This window comes from Syngnathus acus, chromosome 3, assembly GCF_901709675.1.
Source record: "Syngnathus acus chromosome 3, fSynAcu1.2, whole genome shotgun sequence".
NCBI classification, from domain to species: Eukaryota; Metazoa; Chordata; class Actinopteri; order Syngnathiformes; family Syngnathidae; genus Syngnathus; species Syngnathus acus.
This window is the reverse complement of record NC_051089.1, coordinates 8,562,865-8,583,243: the sequence shown is the minus strand read 5'-3', so window position 1 is coordinate 8,583,243 and position 20,379 is coordinate 8,562,865. Positions and strand designations below refer to the sequence as shown.

The window sequence follows — 20,379 nt, the reverse complement described above, 5'->3', positions numbered from 1 at the left end:
ACTTGGAAACTTGGCTTCACAGTTTCCACCATAACTTTTTATAACTCAGTTGTTGGAGATAAAAAAAATATTTATTAGTTTTTTTAGGGGAGGTTAATCTGCAGTTCTGTTTTGTCTATTGTATTTTTATTTTTTTGCGATACATTTTTACATTCTTATGGATCGCATATGCAGAGGGGAAACAAACACTAAATAGCCATAATGTAATTTTGTGGTTATGGCAACACTGCAGAAAAATGCTCTGTGGAACATAAATCAGTCTTATATAATATTCAAACTGTAATAAAATGATGGATAGCAGCATACGGTGACCGTGTGATGATCTATGGCCGGGGGACCAAAGCATCTATTCTTCACATGAGCCTCTTGCATTTACACAAGATTTGCTTTACATATGTAATCACGCCACTCGTGTAATCTCTCACAGTACACATGCAAAATATGCTTATTAGACGATTTCCAGAAGTATTCAGACAGCACAGTGGTTAGACCAACTTCACAGTTACAGATGCCAAGCCTATGTACGTATATGCAAAATGAGTATGGCCCCTCAAGCACTTATCGCAATGAAACAGTGTGAGTGGTGGTCGCTTTTGCATGCATCCTCACATGTGAAACACCTTGAAAACATCAAACAAATTGCCTATTACTGAAGTATAAAACAATGGCCTTCATTTAATTCTGCATAATACAATCGTGGACGGTGATCCAATGGCTGACGTCATTGACTGCATTTCTTCTTTAGAAGCACGTCATAGGAAAAAAACATGTTCTTTCAATTCAATTATTTTACTTTAACATAATTGCTTCAGACTGGAGAAAGCTGCAGCACACGTTAGCGGTGCATATACAATGCATAAACCTCATCAACAATTACGTTTGCAGTTAAACATGTGAGTACAAACAGGAGAATTAGAAGACGATGAGAACTGCGACACAGACCACAGAAGGAAACGAGGCCATCAAAAGTGAACCGCATGTGGAATTATTTGAGCTCCGCTTTCCATGAGGCACACATGTACATCTGACCACATCTGTAACGTCTTAACATTGACTACATCATGGGATGTAAATTTATCCTTGCAAAACGTCTCTCCTCTTAAATGTTCAAGGGAAACATCTCAAAGACATTTTCTTTCAATTCTCTTTAGTTAACTACTAAATCATTACTTGTGAGGCACGAAAGAAGACCAGCAGCTTATGTAATAATAGTTTTCACATTTGAGAGGTTGTTCTGATTTCACTGCCACTGTTGTGTGTTTGACTTTACAGCATGAAATCTCAGACAGATAATTATAACACCAAGAAAGATGTTCTGTGAATAATTACTCTCACCTCTATTTGCTCCACTTGTTAAAGCTCATGGTTGTCATGTACAGTACTTACTAATGAAACAGCCGACACATCTCTTGGTTGAAAATGAATAAAACCGTCCATACCAAATCTTTGCGCTAAGTTTTACACGTTATTCTCTATGAAAACACAGGCAATGGTCAAATCAGTAGCTGGATATTTGGAGAGGTCATGGTTATTAACAAAGCTTGCACGGCCAGATATGTCCACAGCATAAGGAGACCTTTGATTTTCATATGAGGGACATCCAGTATTCATGTGGCAATCTGGAACACAAAAGCAGCTATTGAAAGATTGCCTTCATGGAGATCTGGCTCTGATAATTAAAACCAATGTGAGCCAAAAATAATCACAGCCCAGTTGTTGATTGAATTCAAATGTGTTCAATAGTCACACCATTTGGTACACTTGTGGAAAAGAAAAAATGCTTGTAAAAAACGTTAAATACCCAAAAGTCAATTATATGGCCTGGTACCTGGGGGGCGGTCCAAGCATATTTTAGAATGGACAGTGCCCCCCCCCCCCCCCCAGTTCTGCCAGTAGTGTAATGTATGCTATCCGAGGATGTGCCTGTGAATAAAAAAGAATCAGTCATTTGATTGCAATTACAATGCTTTATTGTAACTGCTCTCCGTTCAACAGGTAAAACAGAACAGCACTAGCCTAAAAATGACATCCATATAGGCACAGTAGAGAGACGTGGCAATCTCAAAACATTTTAGGTCAAGAAAAGAACAGGCCACATGACTAGGAACTGGAGGGAAAATAAAAATGCTTTGATGTCCAATCCAATGCAGTCATCCTTGAAGTGATTACAATGGGAAAATAAATGCTATTATGTTCAGACCAACAATGGGCTCACCTTCAACCATTTCATGTTTGCATGCAGAAGAAAACCATTAACACAAGTCCTTCATGAGGCAATGATTTTTTTTTTAGTTGGACAACATCTTGACAGATTATGAATAACATATTTGATTGCGTCCATAGTGCCAGGGCTGAAATTCATCTGACGGCGCATTGCAAGGAGCAGTTATGAGTGTGTATTGTGTGATGTGTTTAGTTTTGAAATAAATCTTTGGAATTTCACAATCTACTTCCGCAAGCAGCTATCACCATCGAGAAAGCATACTTTGGAACAGTCACATATATAAAAACAATTTATGATTGTTAATCACAATATTTCATTTGTACTATTAGTGCCACAATGAATGGTTATTTACAAATTTTCTTTTAAATTCCCAGCCAATGTTATAAAGACTTCCTTAAACGATCCTCTTATTGAAGATGTAAGCACGTAATATTGTCACGTTCTAATCACAAAGTCCATCTTAAATAAAACTATTGAATTGTTTCCTTTATACATCTTTTTTTTTTTTTAAATGTGGGCCTTAGTCAGATTCTTAAATCTGCTATGATGGTAATATAAGCACGCGTGAGTTTTCAACGAGTCCAGGAATGAAAAAACAAATGTATGGATGGAAAACAAATATGCTGGTATATTGGATTGACAATGGCTATTTTTGATTTAATCATATTTATTGACAATATTTAAGTTTTTTCTTCACTGACAAACACTTTCTTGAGAAATCAACTTCCACTACGTTGTCAACAAACACACAAACAGACAAACAAACAAACAGACAAACGAGGGGAGATATCCCAACAAGCAAGACCTCATGCACCAAATGAGATAGGAAAATGGCAGTTCGACTGGTTGTAAAGAACATTGTGCAATTACAGACCCACCTCCGATTAGGACAAATAACAAGACAATGCAAAAACGGCAACTTATGTAAACCCGGCAAGACAGACGTTAAGTGTCTTCGTATGCCTCATAGAACTCATAGAACATTATAAAACCGAAAACATCCATCAATGTGATCATTCAACATGCAACTGATCCAGTTGTGTCTCTCCATGCTGAAATTGGATGGCCGCACCATTCTTTTCTTGTGCGGTAATCCACAGAAGCACGAGGCTGAGCCGAGGGCCAGTCGAGATGTTATGTAAAATGTTATTCTGGGTTATGGGGAAATGGGGGCCTTCAGAGAATTACAGGATCCTCCCTGGCTACTACCTGTGGTACCCTGGTACTGCAAAAACAAGCACAGTATGAAAACCTTAAGTTTTGTGGTAATCACAGGCAAAGACAGTGACTCCCCGAAGATAACACTTGACACTGAAAAAAGCAGACCTTCAAGCGAAACTCCAAAAACCCAAACTGGGGAAAATGAGAGCAACATTTAACACAATGTTACAAGAAACGATATGAAATAAAGTAGTGTAGATGTCCATTAAACACAATTTGGCCACAAGGTTTTAAATTACTTTAAAAACTGTTATTAACTATATCCTAAGTTTACTCAGTTGTCACATCTTTTAGTGGGCTTATAATTGAACAAGATCACAGAATGCACAGCAAGGCCACTGTTGAGGTCAACAAAATTCAAGTCAAAGGATCCTTACTGCAACCCGGTGGTTAGTTGCTGCATTACCGCAAATCCACCCTCCATCCTTTTTGACAGAGAGGCTGTTGAAATGTTGAGATTATATACTGTCGTTCAGATTTTCCTACTTTCAAACAAAGATTAACTATGGAAGAAAAATTGACATACTTTTTTTCTATTAACAGCCATATAACCTGACCAGAGAAAGTTGATTGTGTTTCCAGTGCAGGAAAATCCATCTCTTCTCGCCTGAGGCCAAAATCATGACAGGGCTTTGTCTTCCCTTTTCCTTCTCATTAGTTTCCCACTGCGCTATTTAAAATAAGAATGCTGATAACAATTTAAAATGACGTAACTGGTACAAGCCAGGAAGAAAGTAGGGAGCCTTTTGATAAGAACAAAACATGAGAAGTTATTAATGATGTTAGGAGCATGCATGCTCTCAACTCGTTTCACTGAGCTCACTTCATTTGCTCAATTGCCCTTTTGCCTTTCCCCTTCCCTGTTTTTTTTTGGTCACACCGTGTTTGCCTGTTTAGCACAATTTTTGTTAGATGTTTTTGTTGCCTCTTTCAAGTTCAGCTATTTAAATTCCATTTTTTATCGAATGACTGGTAAGAGACAAAGATTGATCATAATATTGCATATTCCAATAACTATGTCAATGGATAAATAGTTTTAAAAACAAAGGTCAAGAATAATTGTTGCCCTCATATTCAAGTGACTGTCAAAAGTGGTTTGGTGGGTTTGGGGTTTGGTGTATGTGCATCTTCTTCACAATGATATGATGTGACATACCAACCATTATAATAGTCTTTGGTCCATAGTTTTTGCCACTTTTCAGATTAGTCAAAGTCTCTCTGAGCAAATTCTTCAATTGAAAGTTGTAGTTAAGAAATAAAATATTTGGGTCCACTTGCCACCATTCACAGTGACAATAGAATTTGGCCAGCAGTGTACCCTTTCTCATAAAGGAGTTAATGAGGTGATGAATTCTCTTAATGCCCTCCCTCTCTTACCTCTGACAAAAGACTTCCTAGATTTTGTTGATAATTAATTCAAAGGCATGGGCTCTGGAATTAAAGCCAAGCCTGGCAGAGAGAGAAAGACAGCTTTTTCACTCGCTCCACTTCAAGCTGTCTCCCCAGAGCCAAAACACTTGAACCTGGTTTCCACAAGGTTACACTCCAAAATACGTCCACTGAGCCCAGGCTCCAATTTGTTTTACTTGGACATTTTCGGCACATTGCCAATAAGGACTCAGTGGCCACTTCATGAGGTGCACCAACAGAATAATGAATAAGGGGCAAAAATCTACTTTTACAAAGACTAAAAGTCTGCAATTCCCTGTCCTATAGTAATGTATGCATTTGTTTATCATTAAAGCCAGACTTTGAAATGTAAATAGAAAGGCTAATTATGATTTGTACTCATGTTGGCATTGGTGTCTTGTTAAAGTCATGTGCGAATAGAAAAAGGCTCTCACTAAGTGACAGTACAATTGTGACAAGCATATGCAGTACAGAATTGTTAGATGAATACCTCCTTGACAGTGTCAATCGAAATTAAGCACTATTACACGCTTAGGTTTACATTTAATTGTTGCCACTCGACAAATTAAGAAATAAACACAAATGATCAAGGACCAGAATTGTTTTTTGTAAATCTGACACAATAGTAGTCACTTACAATAGTGTTAAAGATTAATTAATGGTTGTCAACCAGTTTTGTGGTCCAACAGTATTATTCGAAAATACAAAACAGAGAAAATGAATGGCTGGATTGATCATTTTGTTGCACACGCCATTTCAGAATATTCAGTTTTGTTGTTAGCCATTTTAGTCCGAGAGAGTGTTATGGGTCGTTGTCCTACTGGATGACTAATGACTTGTAGTTGAGACCACACATTCTGACACTACAGCATATTTTACTTTGACAGTCTGATCCCTGTGGGCTGAGCATTTGTGATTTATGTTCTCCATAATGATGGGTTGCCATCCAAGTTTCTGTACAAATCTTGTCACCATTCTCACCCTTTTGGGTCAATGGAATTTTTCACGTTCATTGTACCATCAATATTGAATTTGTGAATCCTCCTATTTATGTACATAGACACACATAACAGACACATTTTAATAAAATCATCACCTCCACAAGAGGATGCCAGTGGGCGACAGGTTTTCGGGGATACGTGAGCATTTCACTCCAGTGGTCCCGACCGAGGTTATCTGCATCGTTGCCAACCCGACACACACCGATGACCTCGTTATGACCGACTCTGTCCGCACAGGAGGAAAGACAAGACACACTGTAAAGTCAACAACTCCAGTGAAGTATACAATGTTGAAAGTGACTAACAATAAAAGCAGGTCAACAAGTTGTGCAATAGCCAAAGTTTGCCGTCGTCCAAACAAGAGTAAGAATTGACATTTCTCACCGGTCATAATCCATCACGGCAATCAACAGGCTGATCTGCTCTATATTCTCAGGGGGAACATCGAAAACAATGGCCTCATTATAGACAGGATTCAAAGTGTTCCTCTTTGTGGAAGTTTTCCGCTTCTTCAATCTGCGACCGTCACACATGAGCGAAACCTTCACGTAGGGATCTGGAGCGGTGGGGGTAAAAAAATAAATAAACAGTCCATAATGAAACAGATTCAGCACCCTTAACAGATTTAGACTTCTAATTACCAGATGCACCGGTAATGTCCATGGCCTTCAGATTGCGAGCCTTTATCATTGTGATGGTCAGTCTTCCGGCAGTTGGCAAGTAACACAGAGAAAACATGAGATCACCCAAGTCCACGTTATCCTAAAAGATATCAAATCACATTTAACTACTCATAGAATTAATATTACATGCAGGAAAATTAATGGTCATTACTTTTTCACTAGTCTTTTTATGGCATGGGCTTCAATGGCTAAGAATGTGCTTTAATTAAGTCATGCTCTTGTTTCTGCACAGATGGAGACCTAGTATGCTAGAATGGAGAAAGGCAGAAGCACACTTATCACTTGCTCTTAAAATAACTCTGAGAAGAGGTGAGAAGGAGAACAAAAATACGTCTAGAGAGAAAATCTTGTCTGATTTGGTTTGAACTGCTTCACATAATCATAGTTGTTATATGTGATGAGCCATTTTTGAGGTGGGATTCCACCTGTGCAAGTGTGCTATTCAAGAAGCCATACAGACAAACAACACTTGGAGCTCAGGAAAGCATGGCCAGGTGTTTGAGTCTCAGCCAAAGTATCACTGTGGTTAATCACGCGGGCACTCGGAGGAGGCAGGCAAAAAATCTAGTATCTTCTTTGTTAAGATGCAAAAAGAATAGAAGGCACTTGCTCTTAAGAATATATAATAACCTTTCATTATTCATGACCCTTTGTTAAATACCTCCACAGAATGATCGCAGCACATTAAAAGCCTTGTTAATCGTTATTGTATGTAGAAAAATCTATATCAGCATCTTTCATTGTATTTGGTTCTCTCTTTTCATCATCATTATGATCCTTCTTCACAGATGCCACATTTGAGTGTCAGAGTTAACGAGGTCTATAATTAGAAGAAAGCCCTATAGATGCTGCAATGAATGAAAATGATAGTTAGCTACAAAAGTATATAAAACCTGCTCGAATTTTAAGTTTTATTTATTAAATGGGTGTCTGGAAATAATAGCCACCACCTTTACCCAAAATGTAGCAAAATAAGTAGTAATAAAAAAAATTGAAATGTCATGTTCTGTGCAAAACAAAGCAGTTTGTTTTCATTGTACTTGTATTTACTTTTATTTTCTTGCTGAGATGAGCACCTGAGTGTATTTATCATATGAATGAAACAGTGCTTCAGTGTATGTATTCCCCAATTACGCTGCAGTAACAGATTGTAAAATCTGGCAATGAAACACACAATATGGTCAGCGACTCGGCGTCACAGGAAATATTGATGCGGCGATTACCCTCTAAATTCTCTCCAAGCGAATACGCAAAATAATTCAATAGGTCCGATTTTATATTATTGACATTTCAAACCACAATAGGTTAATAGAAATCAAATACGAGATGTGAGACCACCAGGGGTAAAACTCAGCTGCCACCGCAAAGTAATGTTAGAAAATTGAAGATGACAAATGTCGCTGACACAGACACCCATCTGTGCTCATTTAATTTCTCAACCTTACTGACGCTGCCTCTCTGTGCGCAAACATGAATGCATGCGTTGTATGTTTGTGTACTGTCTGGATAAAGCACACTCAAAGTTGACAGTGTGCAGGTTATATTTTGAGGCACTCTGCAAGAAACAGCATTTTTTTGGAGGCCAGCTGTAATGCGAGTCATAATGGCATTCAGATGAATAAGAGACCATAAAATCACCGGCTTCACTTGCAAAATGTAAAATCTGCATCAACAGCCCAATACAGTATGTAAGCAAATGCTTAAATATAATTGCCTTGAGCACACAGTCTGCTTTGGATAGTTCACCGAGCGTTTTGTACAAAATGACCAAAAACAGAAATGACCAAATTTACATTATTGATAAATCATTCCCATTTTGTCACAAGCTCGTGATTGCATTCCCAACTGCGGAAAAGAGGAGGCAGGAAAAAAATACCAGGCTCATTGCCCCAACTGCTTACTGATTGTTCTGGCCCAATTAAGCAAGCGAAAATATTTGACTGGCTCTTCCGAACCAGCAACAGCTCCCTCTGTGAATACAAAATGCACCCACTGTCTTTTTGTGACATTCTATTCAGCCATTGCACTGTGGAGTGTGATTGCTTCAGCTAAAGGTTGTAATTTCAATGAATGCGACCTTGCAATTACACAAAGTGGTTTTTACTTCTTTTTCTTCCAGTGAGACAAAGCAACCACAAGAAGGTGTGTTTAAGAAATTGCTAATGACCTCTTTACAGAGCCCCATTGCTTCCTCTGGTCTTTGTGTGATTGGTCTTGTTCTTCAGATATCTAATTGTTTGAAGAATCCAATTTACATATACACTAGTAGAAATGAGGTATTGAAAATATAATGCATAGAAAACAGACCGTAATTGATTAGATATGATTTTCATTTTTTATAATGTAGATATTAATATTAATACAAAAATCAAGATGCAGATAAAAAAATGACGTGAAGGGTCTTTTAATTTGCGATGTTTGGGTTCACCTCCATTGTTGTTTGATGATCAATTTCTACATCTCAGTGTCATTGGGGTTTAATTTTTTCCCCCAACCTTACGAGTTCAAACTTGAGTTCTTAGACACAGAAATGATTTCAAATTGTAAATCTTATCACAGTAATTTCTTAAATGAGATCATTTTTCATAACTGCATTTATTGTTGACTTTTCTGAGCAGCCTCAAGAGATATTATGTATTTAAAAGATTTTGGCTGTAATGGTCATTCGTTTGAGATTTTCAAATCTCAATGAAAAGATAAATTGGTATGTCTAAAGCTGCCTCATTTTGAAAGGGTTTAATTACTCACTGTGGAGACGTATTTGATTTCCCGGCAGAGTTTTGTCTCCCGTGGGAAATCTGCCAGATCCAGGAAGTTGTCCACAACCACTTGGCCAATAATGTCATGCCGTGAAAATCGGTCGAAGTCATAGACGCTGAAGTGCAGCTTGCGTGTGGGAAGCTCTGAGTAGGCCACAGGAAACAAAAAGACCTCATCAAACACGGGGTTTAGCGTTTTACGGTGCACCTTGGTCTGATGCTTGGTCATCCGGTCAGGCAGCAGGTAGATCTTGACGTAAGGATCAGAGGTTCCAGAGAAATCCTTGGCTGGGAGGTCCTCTGCTTTGTGGATCTTAACAATCAACTGCTCCAGGTCACAGTCAAACTTGAGGATGAAGTGGAGACACCCACAACCCCTGCCTCTGTGACTTCCATCGTCTCCTTCTAGAGACCGTTGTTTGTAGAGCTCAGGTTTGAGGCGCCCGAGGCCCAGTCCCATCCCAGTGAGTGAGTCCTGCCTTTGAAACTGGGCCACGTTGAAATCGGGGTTCGACAGGTTCATATGTCGGCGTATTGAGCCCTGTCTGTGGACAAAGAATATCATCAGAATTATTGAGAACCAGTAACATAAGACATTAATTGCTTACAAACGAAAACTGCTAAAATAACTGACCCAATTTCCGACATGGAGTACCCGGTGGGTGAGGGTTCCGTAGTTTGCCTCTGAATCCGAGGGTTAGTATGAACCCCGTTTTCTCGACTTTTTTCCTGGGCATCTAGTGGAATGTCCGGAGATGTGTGACTGATCTTCATGGCTGCCTCCGGAGGACCCAGGGCGACAGGAGGCGGTGATACGGGAGTTACCGGAGCCTCCACAGATACAACTGACGCCATTGGTGTTGGCTCCTTGGCGATGGAGCACTGGGACGACTCACGGCGGGTGTGGGCCGGGGGGTCCACGGCCGTGTAAACCGGCTGCCTCTGAAGGGGCTGTGAGCGCAAAGGGCTCATGGCTGGGTTGAGGTGACCCCCGTGGGGCTCCTTGGTAGTGGGGGAGAGACCACGCTCTCTCCATGGTATCCAGCAGAGCTTCCAAGATACAAAAAGGGAGACCCCAAATAGAGCCAAGCCACAGGCTGTCACCACCAGTGACAGTAGACTCACTGACACATCTGCAGAAGACAAAGAACAGTGACAGAGGTTGGAACAAAAGACAACCACTTCTGTTTTAATGACATACTCTTGTGAAATGATTCTACTAGGGGGGCAGTGACCCACTTGATCCAGTCATGTTCTTTTTGGTAGTATCCTCAGTGTTTGTATTTCTGACTTTCTTGTTTGTGAGTGAGACTGATATACAGTGGGTTACTTTTTCCATTGGCCCATGAAGCGTTTTGCATTGAGACTTGCGGACACAGCCTTGCAATATTATGTGAGAAGATGAATTCTGCTGATTATCGTTTGTGTTAGGTTGCTAATAATAGGTTTCGATTGATAACATTCACAGAGTGATTTTCCCAGTGGGTAGCTCACCTTTTTATTTTCCAAATAAAAATGATCCTGCTGTTCAACAGGCACATCCATTCATATTTGTGGTGAATTTAAGTCCTTAATAAGATTAATAAGGATTAGCTAGTCTCTCAATTATCCCCTGGAGTGTAAAATCCCTGCAAAATGAACTTCATATATTCTGTATTATATATTTTGCAAAACAACAAATGACTTGTCATCTTCACAGCATGTATTGATACAAAAGTGAAAAGCTTGTACAAAAACACAAATAGTAGTAAAACTGTATGATTCATGTTGTGATACACTGTTTACTTAAAGTAAACCAGATACTTCAGAGAAATGCTTTTCCAACAGTGTTTTCTTCATGTTTATTTTAGATAGCATGAGATTGTATAATGGTGGATTTGTTTACGCCAAGACTGGGCGTGCTCATACCCATGCAGTCAGGTGAAGTGCAAACCAAAGCCAGTCATCAAAGCCTTTATGAATCATGGCTTCTCGTGTGAGAGGACTAAAACAAGTCAAAGGAAACTGCTGGTACAAAATAGTTTGAAACACAGTCACACTGTTCAAATATGTATTATTTCTTCATACGGATGATCATAATTTCAAAATGAAAATCTCAGCTGCATCAAGACTCAAGTGCTATGGTTTCTTCATGTGCATAAATCAATTTTTTGTGCAGCATTTCAAGAAGATTTCTAGTTAGCGTTTCTATAAAACAACATATAATTAAAGTTGCTCTCTCATTTAGCATTGGCTGTCAGACAAAATAAAATCAGGAGATTTAAATGTATCACTTGTGAATGCCACCTTTAACACGTCCACTACAGGTGGCAATGTGATTTGGTATTCTTTCGATCTTAAGTTTGAGTTCAAATTCATGATGGTGGTGTAAAAATACAAAATCACACAATACTTATGCTGCTACAGTAACAAACTGTATTAAATACGATTAATACTGTTTCCATGGTTGTACCATATCTTCACCCGCTAGGACTCGCAAGCATTGTCATTTAATTATTCTTGTATGAAAAAAATAATGCTCTTAATATTGTTTTATTACAATTTAATTTGCATATGCAGGACTCAACTGTTGCCCGGCAACAACTGTTGAGAAGCAGGAGGAAAATCATCTTGGGTATATGGGAAGATGGTTCCTATTTCTAGTGATTGGGGAAAAACAGGGTGACAATTGTTGCTCTTGTGTAGAATTGGCCACCGACAATATTGTCTCCCTTGCGTGACACGTGTTCCTGTACAGTGTCATAAAATTTGTCTGGTGTATCTTTCTGAGAATACCTATTATTGGCTCATTTCGCCTCGTTCTGTGGGAGAGCAGTGAGGCAGACTTGAACTCCGTTTGTGTGTTGACTCGGCTGCGTGCTGTTGATTAATAAAGCTAGTACAATTTCTAGAGTTATAGTTGTGGAACAGATTTGTTTGGGATTTCCAGAAGTCTGCAGTTCACCAAATCCAACTGAACATTGAGATAAAATCCACTTTAGTTGGTAGGATAATGATGCATTCACCAACTTTTTCTACATTGCAAGTGTCAAATTAGCAGCAACCTTTTGACCAGTTATGCCAATATGCATAAACATCATTATAATAATGAGCAGTGCTTTATTCATTTTTCTATCATGAATACAAATGTCTGTTAGGACCAAACTATTTTCATGGACCGATGCCAAATTGTGAATCTTAGTGGAAATGCAGCTACTGCAGCTGTCTGAACACCTGCCTCATTTTTTTGTCCCTAATATTTATGCAATGACCTCAAAGAGATTTAAGAAAATTAGGAAGCTAAACACGCCTTCAGAAGTATTGAAACAGTGAAACCAATGTTTTTTAGTTTTGCTGTAGGAAGGGCAGCTTTATTTATATAACACAGTTCTTACACAAAATAACTCAACGTGCTTCGGACGTCAATCATAGGTATGGTGGTGGAGAATAGTTTTTAGTCTGAAATTTCAAAGCATGTACATTTGGGGCTGACTTCACTTCTTTTTGTAACTTCTCGCCATCCTTGTGTAGGTTCTTGCCTTTTGGCTGTATATTTTCTATTGTAGTCCTACTGTTTGATTTTGCTCCAGTTTGATTGAACTTATATTGTAATATAGTTTATATAACGTTAATGAATTTGTGTTTGTGGAAACGTACAAATAGAAATACTAGTTTTAAAATGTATTTGTTCAGAAGAAGAACTTTCCCCTAATCGACCCAAAAATACTACATACAGTATTTGGTTGAATCATTAGCATGTAGTATATTGAATTAAAAGCATAACGTTGTGCTTCACCATGATAGCATTGGATGAGGTCATTTGAGCCACAGCGACTCGTGAGAACACTTGTGTGTGGGCACTGTCAGAAGGCTTCACACACTAACTGACAGTCTTTCCTCTCTGCGCTCAGAAATCCTGTAAATACCAAAAAGAGTATGTGAGGTTTAGAAGCAGAATGTAGACAAGTAGAGAGACCTGCCATGTGAAGACACCGTCATGTGGGCAGGCTGCCAGAGAACAGCATGAGAAAAATCTATCGGCATCTGGAAAGATTCAGACTGTATAACAACAAAGAGAGTGAAGCAATTTTAGAGCATGGGGCCTTCAAAGATGCAGCAGTGTAGGAGGCAACCTGGTGCTGAAAAAGCAATATGAGAACGCCTCCCTCTTGAAATCTTATTTGTCTGAACATTCCCTTAGTGTGATATGTGTCCACGTTTGCCTCTATAAAAAAACGCCAAGAGAATCACAGTGGGTCATAGTCGGTGGTGTGTAGCTGCAGTTTAGATTTTTCGCTCACCTGAGGTCACATGATCATATCACGACTATGAGTTGAGCACCATCAACTCTTTCTTGGGATCAACACTTTAAACCTTGTAAGGCTGCGAGGTGGGCGAGAAACACTAGTCAAATCTAACAAATGCATTTTAACAATCTACGAATGGTCACAGCTGACTCACAAGCATTATTTAATCAAAAAAGAACTCCCAGCAGAAGGATGACAAATAGGTATTACCAAATTCCCAATGATTAATTCATCAATTAATATCCTTAGTATCGGGGGAATAATTTAGGTGTTGCCTTGGTCTGCAGCCATTTACCCGTGAGGGATTCAAAACTGTCCTTTTTCTTCAGAAACTGCATTTACCAAAATTGCACCATCCCTCTTAGTCATAATTGGCTCTTTATCACTTTAATCTGTCATCGCGGAAAGGTGCATGTGTTCTAGATTTGCCTCATGACTTCTTTTTGAGTGTGAACAAGCAGAGAATGTCCAAGATTATAATGCATGTCTTGACAAATCAACAAATGGGCACTAAGAAAGCAAATGACCAGGAAACAGACTTGTTGAAAATGGCCACTTCAACTGCATGCTCACTGCCACCGTCTCCATTGCGCGCACGCACGCGTACACGCTCACACAAGATTGAGTGCTCAAAACGTGCCATTTTCGCACGTGACTAAATGTGTAAGCCTACGTTGGGAAAATTCACGCCTCTTTTTTTTTTCTCTTTGCAACACGTTTTAGCAAGTTCAGTGAAGTCCGGTGATAAATCCATTTCGATGACACAACACACACACGACCAAGCACGCGCACAGATCTAAATCTAACTTTTATAAAACAAGTGTGGTTTTACTGCAAGCGGCAACACGCACGAAGGAAATTGCACGAGAGTCAGTCACCCTTATGTGTGCAGTTGTCAGTAATACGATATAATAAGATTATGACGATCCCATTAGAGTACAATGAAGATCCAAAGCAATACTGACAAATGACCCTAATACATGTAATGTGCAACAGAATAGTGAATGCACTTAATATGACGAGAAAGTGCTGGCGAAAATGGCAATTGCAGGTTAAAAATATGCACAATTAAAGAAGTTGCATTTGACCGCCATTCATCTGATTGCGTTTAAATGGTAGTTGATCCTCACCTGAGTCCATGTAGCGTGGCCTGGCCAAATCACGGAAATAGTAAATAAAATCCAGGCAGTTTTCGCTCTGCACTTCCCCTTTGGAACAAAGATCTGAGAGGAGTTCAAGTGCCTTTCGACAAATCTCGTCATCTTTGTCTCCAGGCATTTCCCAACAGCATCCTTAAATCATGGAGGCTCTCTCAGGCACCACCACCACAGCGGACCGCTCACCTCACACTCAGCTTTTCCACGCAGCCCAGTCGAGCACTCATCCGGCGGCACGCCTACCCACGCGATAGCGGATCACAAATGCAACCCCCACTCTAAAAACAAAAGTGAACCAAAACGCGAGTGGCGTGTCCCATGTGTGCAATAAACGCATCTCGTGTGTGACATTCGCTCATTTTTGGCCGACACTCTTCGCCGAACACTGGAAAGCCACCGGTTGAATCCGCGCGTTCACACTGCGGCGTGGCGCTCTGTCCATGGTACTAAAACGTGCGCGCGCCTCGCGGACTTCGGTGCACCACGAAAACGTGTAGTGCGTTCATATGGTCGGGAAAGTGTCAACATGCTTACCTCATGATATGACATAACATGCCGTTGAGGATTTCTTGTGGTACACGCCCCGTAGTCACTTAATTGGTTTCACTTGTAAGCAAGTGTGCCTATAAGTGTAGCCCATTTGTATACCAATCCTTCCATCCATTTTCTGAATCACTTATCCTCATGAGGGTCGCAGAGTATATCCTCTGGGTGTGAACCGATATAATAATTTAATATCTGTCTCTGGGTCAGTGTACTGTATTGCAAAATGCAGCAGCCTTCAATTACTTCAGTCCGTCACATTCCTAAATCATTTATTCTATTCAGGGTCACAGAGAGCCAGAGCCTATCCAAGCTTCCTTGATATGAAAAGCATACTGCAGTCTAAACCAGATTTGTAATAGTTTTTTTTATTATTATTATTATGTTTCATTATAACCTTGACACAACCATGGTCTCACATTCCATCACTAGTTTGCCAGGTTTCCAACTTCTTAATTGGATCTCTGGCATGAATTTGCATTGAGAAGAATTCCCACACATAGCTCAACAAGCCCCTTGCCCACTTGCTTTTATCTGTCACTCAGAGACAAACTGGATCAGTACCTTGCAGATAACAATCCTCTTCCTGCTGCTTGTACAATGTGATGAGCAGCTACATTGTCATGCTAATAATACTATTATTTTTATATTTCTAATATTTACGATTGTGCAACTTTCTGTAGAACATATGGAAAAATATTTTATAAGTACCTTGCTCCCTCCAACCAGCTCATTGTATAGAGCATGCCAGTGTCCCTAATGTTGTGGCTACTGTGTGCCTGTCTTTTGACATGACAAAAATGGCACGCAATGTGATGCTTAATTTATTCTACATTGTGTGAATTATGAATTCAGTTATATTTAACTGAATAGGCTGAATGATGACAGCTTGCTTCACTGTCATAAAATGGAGCTCATGCAGAATAGGTGAGTGTGTTACCATCCCATTTGTGTTAACACGCAAAAATGTTTGAGAGGGGAACATGAAAATTACCATACAGGAAGGACGGAGCCAAGAATGGACGACTCAACGGGCTTGACTTATTCATAGTGGCTGTGAAAATAATTTTGAAATAAATGTTGGAGGGGTTTAACTGGAGCTACACAGATTTCTGATGGAGCTGTAGCTCCTCTTAGACCCGGTAGCATCGTCCCTGGGGCCAAGAGTCAAAACCTGATCGTCAGAGCAGCGAGGCAGATGTTCTCACCACTCTGGTAGTTTTCTCATCTAATATAGAAATACAGTATACATCTTCCTGGGTCAGTTATATTGACAAGTAAATGTAAATTGAAGACTTTGCTGTGCTATGGACCATGCCTGTGTCCAAAACGTTTTGATTGAGTGATTGTTGACAGTTATTCAATCACTGCAAAATAAAAAAGAATTAGAGAGATTTTCTGGTAGAAAATTTGTATTAAGTAGCAGCCAAGATATTGCTATGTTTTTCATCCTTATTCCACCCAGAAAGAAAAACCGCAGCCATCTCCCATCAACACTAAGCACGTTTAATGAGCTGTACCCTGCTTGCATTTTGTCTTGTTTCTCCTCTGTTGTAGTAATGTGCTGTCGAGCTTCTCCGCCTTGTAATCATGACAGCGCAGCCAATACCACAAAAAATATGACGTTCATCTTTGGCAATTATGAATATGTGAGGTTGATGAGAGTGTAATAGCGGTTATGATTAATGTGACGAATTCCTGTTCATCTCCCTAGATGTCTCATTTTCCTCATCAGCTCTCCAACTCGCAGTCTTGGTCATGAAGTAATGCAGCAAGCTCACCACACGGTGTTCAGTCGGTTCTAAAAGGCCATTGTGAAAGATGCCTGCAGACAGTCTTGGCACTGTGTGAGTTGCGCGGCTCTATAATCGTCTCTTTCCCAACTGGCTCTCAGTGTTCTACACAGGATTAGAAGAGTTTTATCGCAGTCTATTTTATCTCTAACTGGAGGCAAGTTATCACTTTGTACAATTGGATGAAGCACAATAGTTCATTTTGGTTTTGAGGGTCCATTCCTCCCTGGGTACTCCGGATTCTTAGTGCAGTCCAAAAACACATTGCAAATTTATATTGCAATGTAAACTTTTGGTAGGAATATGAAAATCGAATATACCGTACATTATCAGTAGCTTCAGCTGTTAATGACCTCAGAGTTTTACGAAGATTGAGTTATTCCGAGCAATTAAAGTACCAAAGACATGTTATAGTGTTACTGACCTGGATGGGAATGTTTCACTTAATGTGTCAGGTGATCTCTCCTGTATCTACCGTGCTTCTCGCCATCACTCAGCTGAGACAGGCTCCAGCAACAGTGGAGAGTATAGAACATGAATGGATGGATGGAATTAGTATAAGCCATCAATCCTCTTTAGAGGAAATCCATGGTAAGAGCGAGAGAAAATAGGGACTAGTGCTTGTAGACATTCCTGCAAACCGTTTAAAGTGATTCCTTTCAAGCTGGACGGGGTTCTTATAGTATAGCTTGTCATGGGCTAGTGAGTAATTCCCATTTTGTGGGCAAGTAGGGATGAAAGTTGTTGTTGAGCATGTCAGAGGCAGCAAGTTCATTCAGAACCAAGAAACAGGAACAAAACAAAATGAGAACAAACATAAATACACAAACACACGACGTGCAAATAAAATAATGGGATGACTTAACTGCAGTGTCAGCTAATAATCTGATCTTCTCGCTGCTCTTCCACATGCAAAATAGTTAAATTTGATGTAATTTCTGATATATCTGATATTTATTTTTTTTAAACATTTTCAAGATTTTATTTCATTGACAATAATGTTGTCATGTACTTGGCATTTAGAGGCTACGAAAAAATACAAAACAATAAGGTTGGACTGCTTTGGATGTTTTTAGGCCACAAAAAAGAAGTACTCTGTTAGAGTGGTGCTCACTCTAACTTATTTTGCAAGAACCACACGGGAGACAGTATGCCCTTTTAAACACTTGCAAGTGGAGAGTCATTCGTCACTGTGCATACAGCGATGATCGAATGAGGTCTGACTCAGGCCTCTTGCAAGAGCATTTTTATTGAGAGAAACAGGGTGGGGGTGAGAGTGGACAGGATGGGGTTGAAGCCCCTGGCCTCTGGTCAAAGCATAGCAGGGGGTCTTTTACGAAGTTGTGTAAACAGAACAACTTTGATTGCTTCCTCTGCAGCTGGTCAATCAGTTCAAAAGATCTTAGCACTTTGTTCTACTACTTTTGTGAAGACAGGACAAGCTAGGTTAATTATTACAGGTTACATTCCAACATAATCATAGGATCGAACTAATCTATCAACCCTAACATACTCTGACCTAATGGACAATCTGCTCTAACAGACAACCCTTCAGTGAAATCAAGGTTCCACTGTACTTATTTTCAATAAAGTGTGTCTTTTTAAAATTCAAACATTTTTCATCCTTTCACTAGTTTCAAAATCAAATAATGGTATTTGTAAAACAGAGAGGAGGGTGGGAGGATTTTTTTTCAATTTTTTTTTATTCCTTTATGTCTATTTTCTATGACACAAAGAAAGGCTTTGAGTTTGAGTGGCAGGTCTTACAAAACAAAGACAAAAACTAGTGTGTGTACGTGTGTGCGCGAGTGTGTGTCTGCATTTGGGCATAAGCAACAAAGGGTGTAAGGGAGAGCGGGAGGCTGCGGGAGTGATTATACAGAGTTTATCGAGAACCAGATAAGGCAGAGTATTGGTGTTGGGGGAAGGGCAAAGAAAGAAAACTTATTTAGTGGGAAAAAAAATACGCTTGGGAAAAATTGATTTTGAATAGCCAAGAGAGCTTTCTCAGGAAAGGATTTTGTGTGGTAGATCACCGCAACTATGTTCCCAGGAGGTGAAATTCAGCACAGGGAATGATATACCCCACTGATAAACGCTACATTTAACTAGCACTATCATCGTACCGATATGGATTTTTCTCTATAATTAATTGAGTGTGCATGGAGGTTCACGCTGATAAAAGCCCAATGAGGAAAGTTTCTGCCAGACCAAACCATTGCATGAAGAGAGCAGCTGCTAAAAATGCCATTACAAAGCAGTAAACAAGTATTTGAAGCTGCTGGAGCCTCAAGGGTCCTGCAGACATCAATGTTTAGGATCCTCCAGAGGTGTGTGGCTACACATAAACCTTCTTTTTGCTCATCTTTAAGAATTGCTCACAAGCAAAAACAGCTGCTGTCTGCCCAGAATGAAGACTCATTTTCATTTTTTCTCAGTTTTGCTCACTGATGAGTGCCATGCAATCCTAGATGATCCACATGGATGGAGTGCAGGAGTGTCAAACATATAGTCGGGGGGCCAGAACAGGTCTGTCTCGTCAGAGAGATCCAGTCCAGTTATAGTTCAGGGCAACTAATTGGGGACATTACATTTTCAGTTTGTCATTTTTTTGAAAATAATAATCAAATTATTATTATTGTATCATCGGAAGGTTTTTAAATAACATCAAAATTATACACTAATGGATGATGACTTGAAAATGACATTCTAAATAATAAACACAAAAGTCAGAGAACACGATGTCCCCAAAACGTCATAAGCACCAGGAATTTTCTTGCATTGAAGCCAAGACAATACAGCAACAAGAAACTGTTGAGCGGGAAAATAGCACGCCACTGGGATAATCAGCTGCTGAGAGAAAACAGGTGTGCCAAAGTGGACCCAGTGGACCGTTTGAGGGGCAAAAAACTGTTGAGAAATAACACAGTGGAAACAATTGGAGTGGCACTATAATGATTGGCTTTATGTTGGACTGTACAGTACATGTAAACACAGTCATTGAATCATAAATATCTGCATGCTGCATGTGTCACAATCGAAGGCTCACTGTAGAGTGTCCGGGTTCTCCGGGTTCCTTCCACATCCCAAAAACATGAAAGCCATGTTAATGAAAGACTTCACCTTGCCCAAAATTGTAAATGTGAGTGTATGAGTGTGAGCGTACGAGTCGCAAGGGGAAAACTTGAAAAGTCCACGCAAATCCAGGGTGTGTAGTACAGTAAGGTTGGTTATCAGTTTCTAGGTGTGTTCTATCATTGTTTCCATTTCAGAAGCAAAGTAAAATTACTTTAGGATTGAGG

The 20,379-nt window shown here is 39.7% G+C and overlaps 1 protein-coding gene across 1 annotated transcript; it reads right to left on the bottom strand.

The window, feature by feature from the left end:
* Positions 1 to 1,947: 1,947 nt before the first annotated feature.
* On the bottom strand, positions 1,948 to 15,195 carry syt9a (synaptotagmin IXa). The gene is made up of 7 exons (XM_037248007.1): positions 14,715 to 15,195; positions 9,933 to 10,431; positions 9,288 to 9,843; positions 6,498 to 6,618; positions 6,241 to 6,412; positions 5,952 to 6,081; positions 1,948 to 3,449 (listed from the first exon to the last, which is right to left on the bottom strand). The coding sequence occupies exons 1-7, from the start codon at positions 14,860 to 14,862 to the stop codon at positions 3,381 to 3,383; spliced, it is 1,695 nt and encodes a 564-aa protein (XP_037103902.1). The 5' UTR covers positions 14,863 to 15,195; the 3' UTR covers positions 1,948 to 3,380.
* Positions 15,196 to 20,379: the final 5,184 nt, after the last annotated feature.

Excerpts from the sequence above, each read along its gene's own strand:
- syt9a (XM_037248007.1), bottom strand. The coding sequence starts at position 14,862 with ATGCCTGGAGACAAAGATGACGAGATTTGTCGAAAGGCACTTGAACTC. Across the intron at positions 9,844-9,932 it reads TACTCCATGTCGGAAATTGG|ACAGGGCTCAATACGCCGAC; the intron begins GTCAGTTATTTT and ends CTTTGTCCACAG. Across the intron at positions 6,413-6,497 it reads GGACATTACCGGTGCATCTG|ATCCCTACGTGAAGGTTTCG; the intron begins GTAATTAGAAGT and ends CCACCGCTCCAG.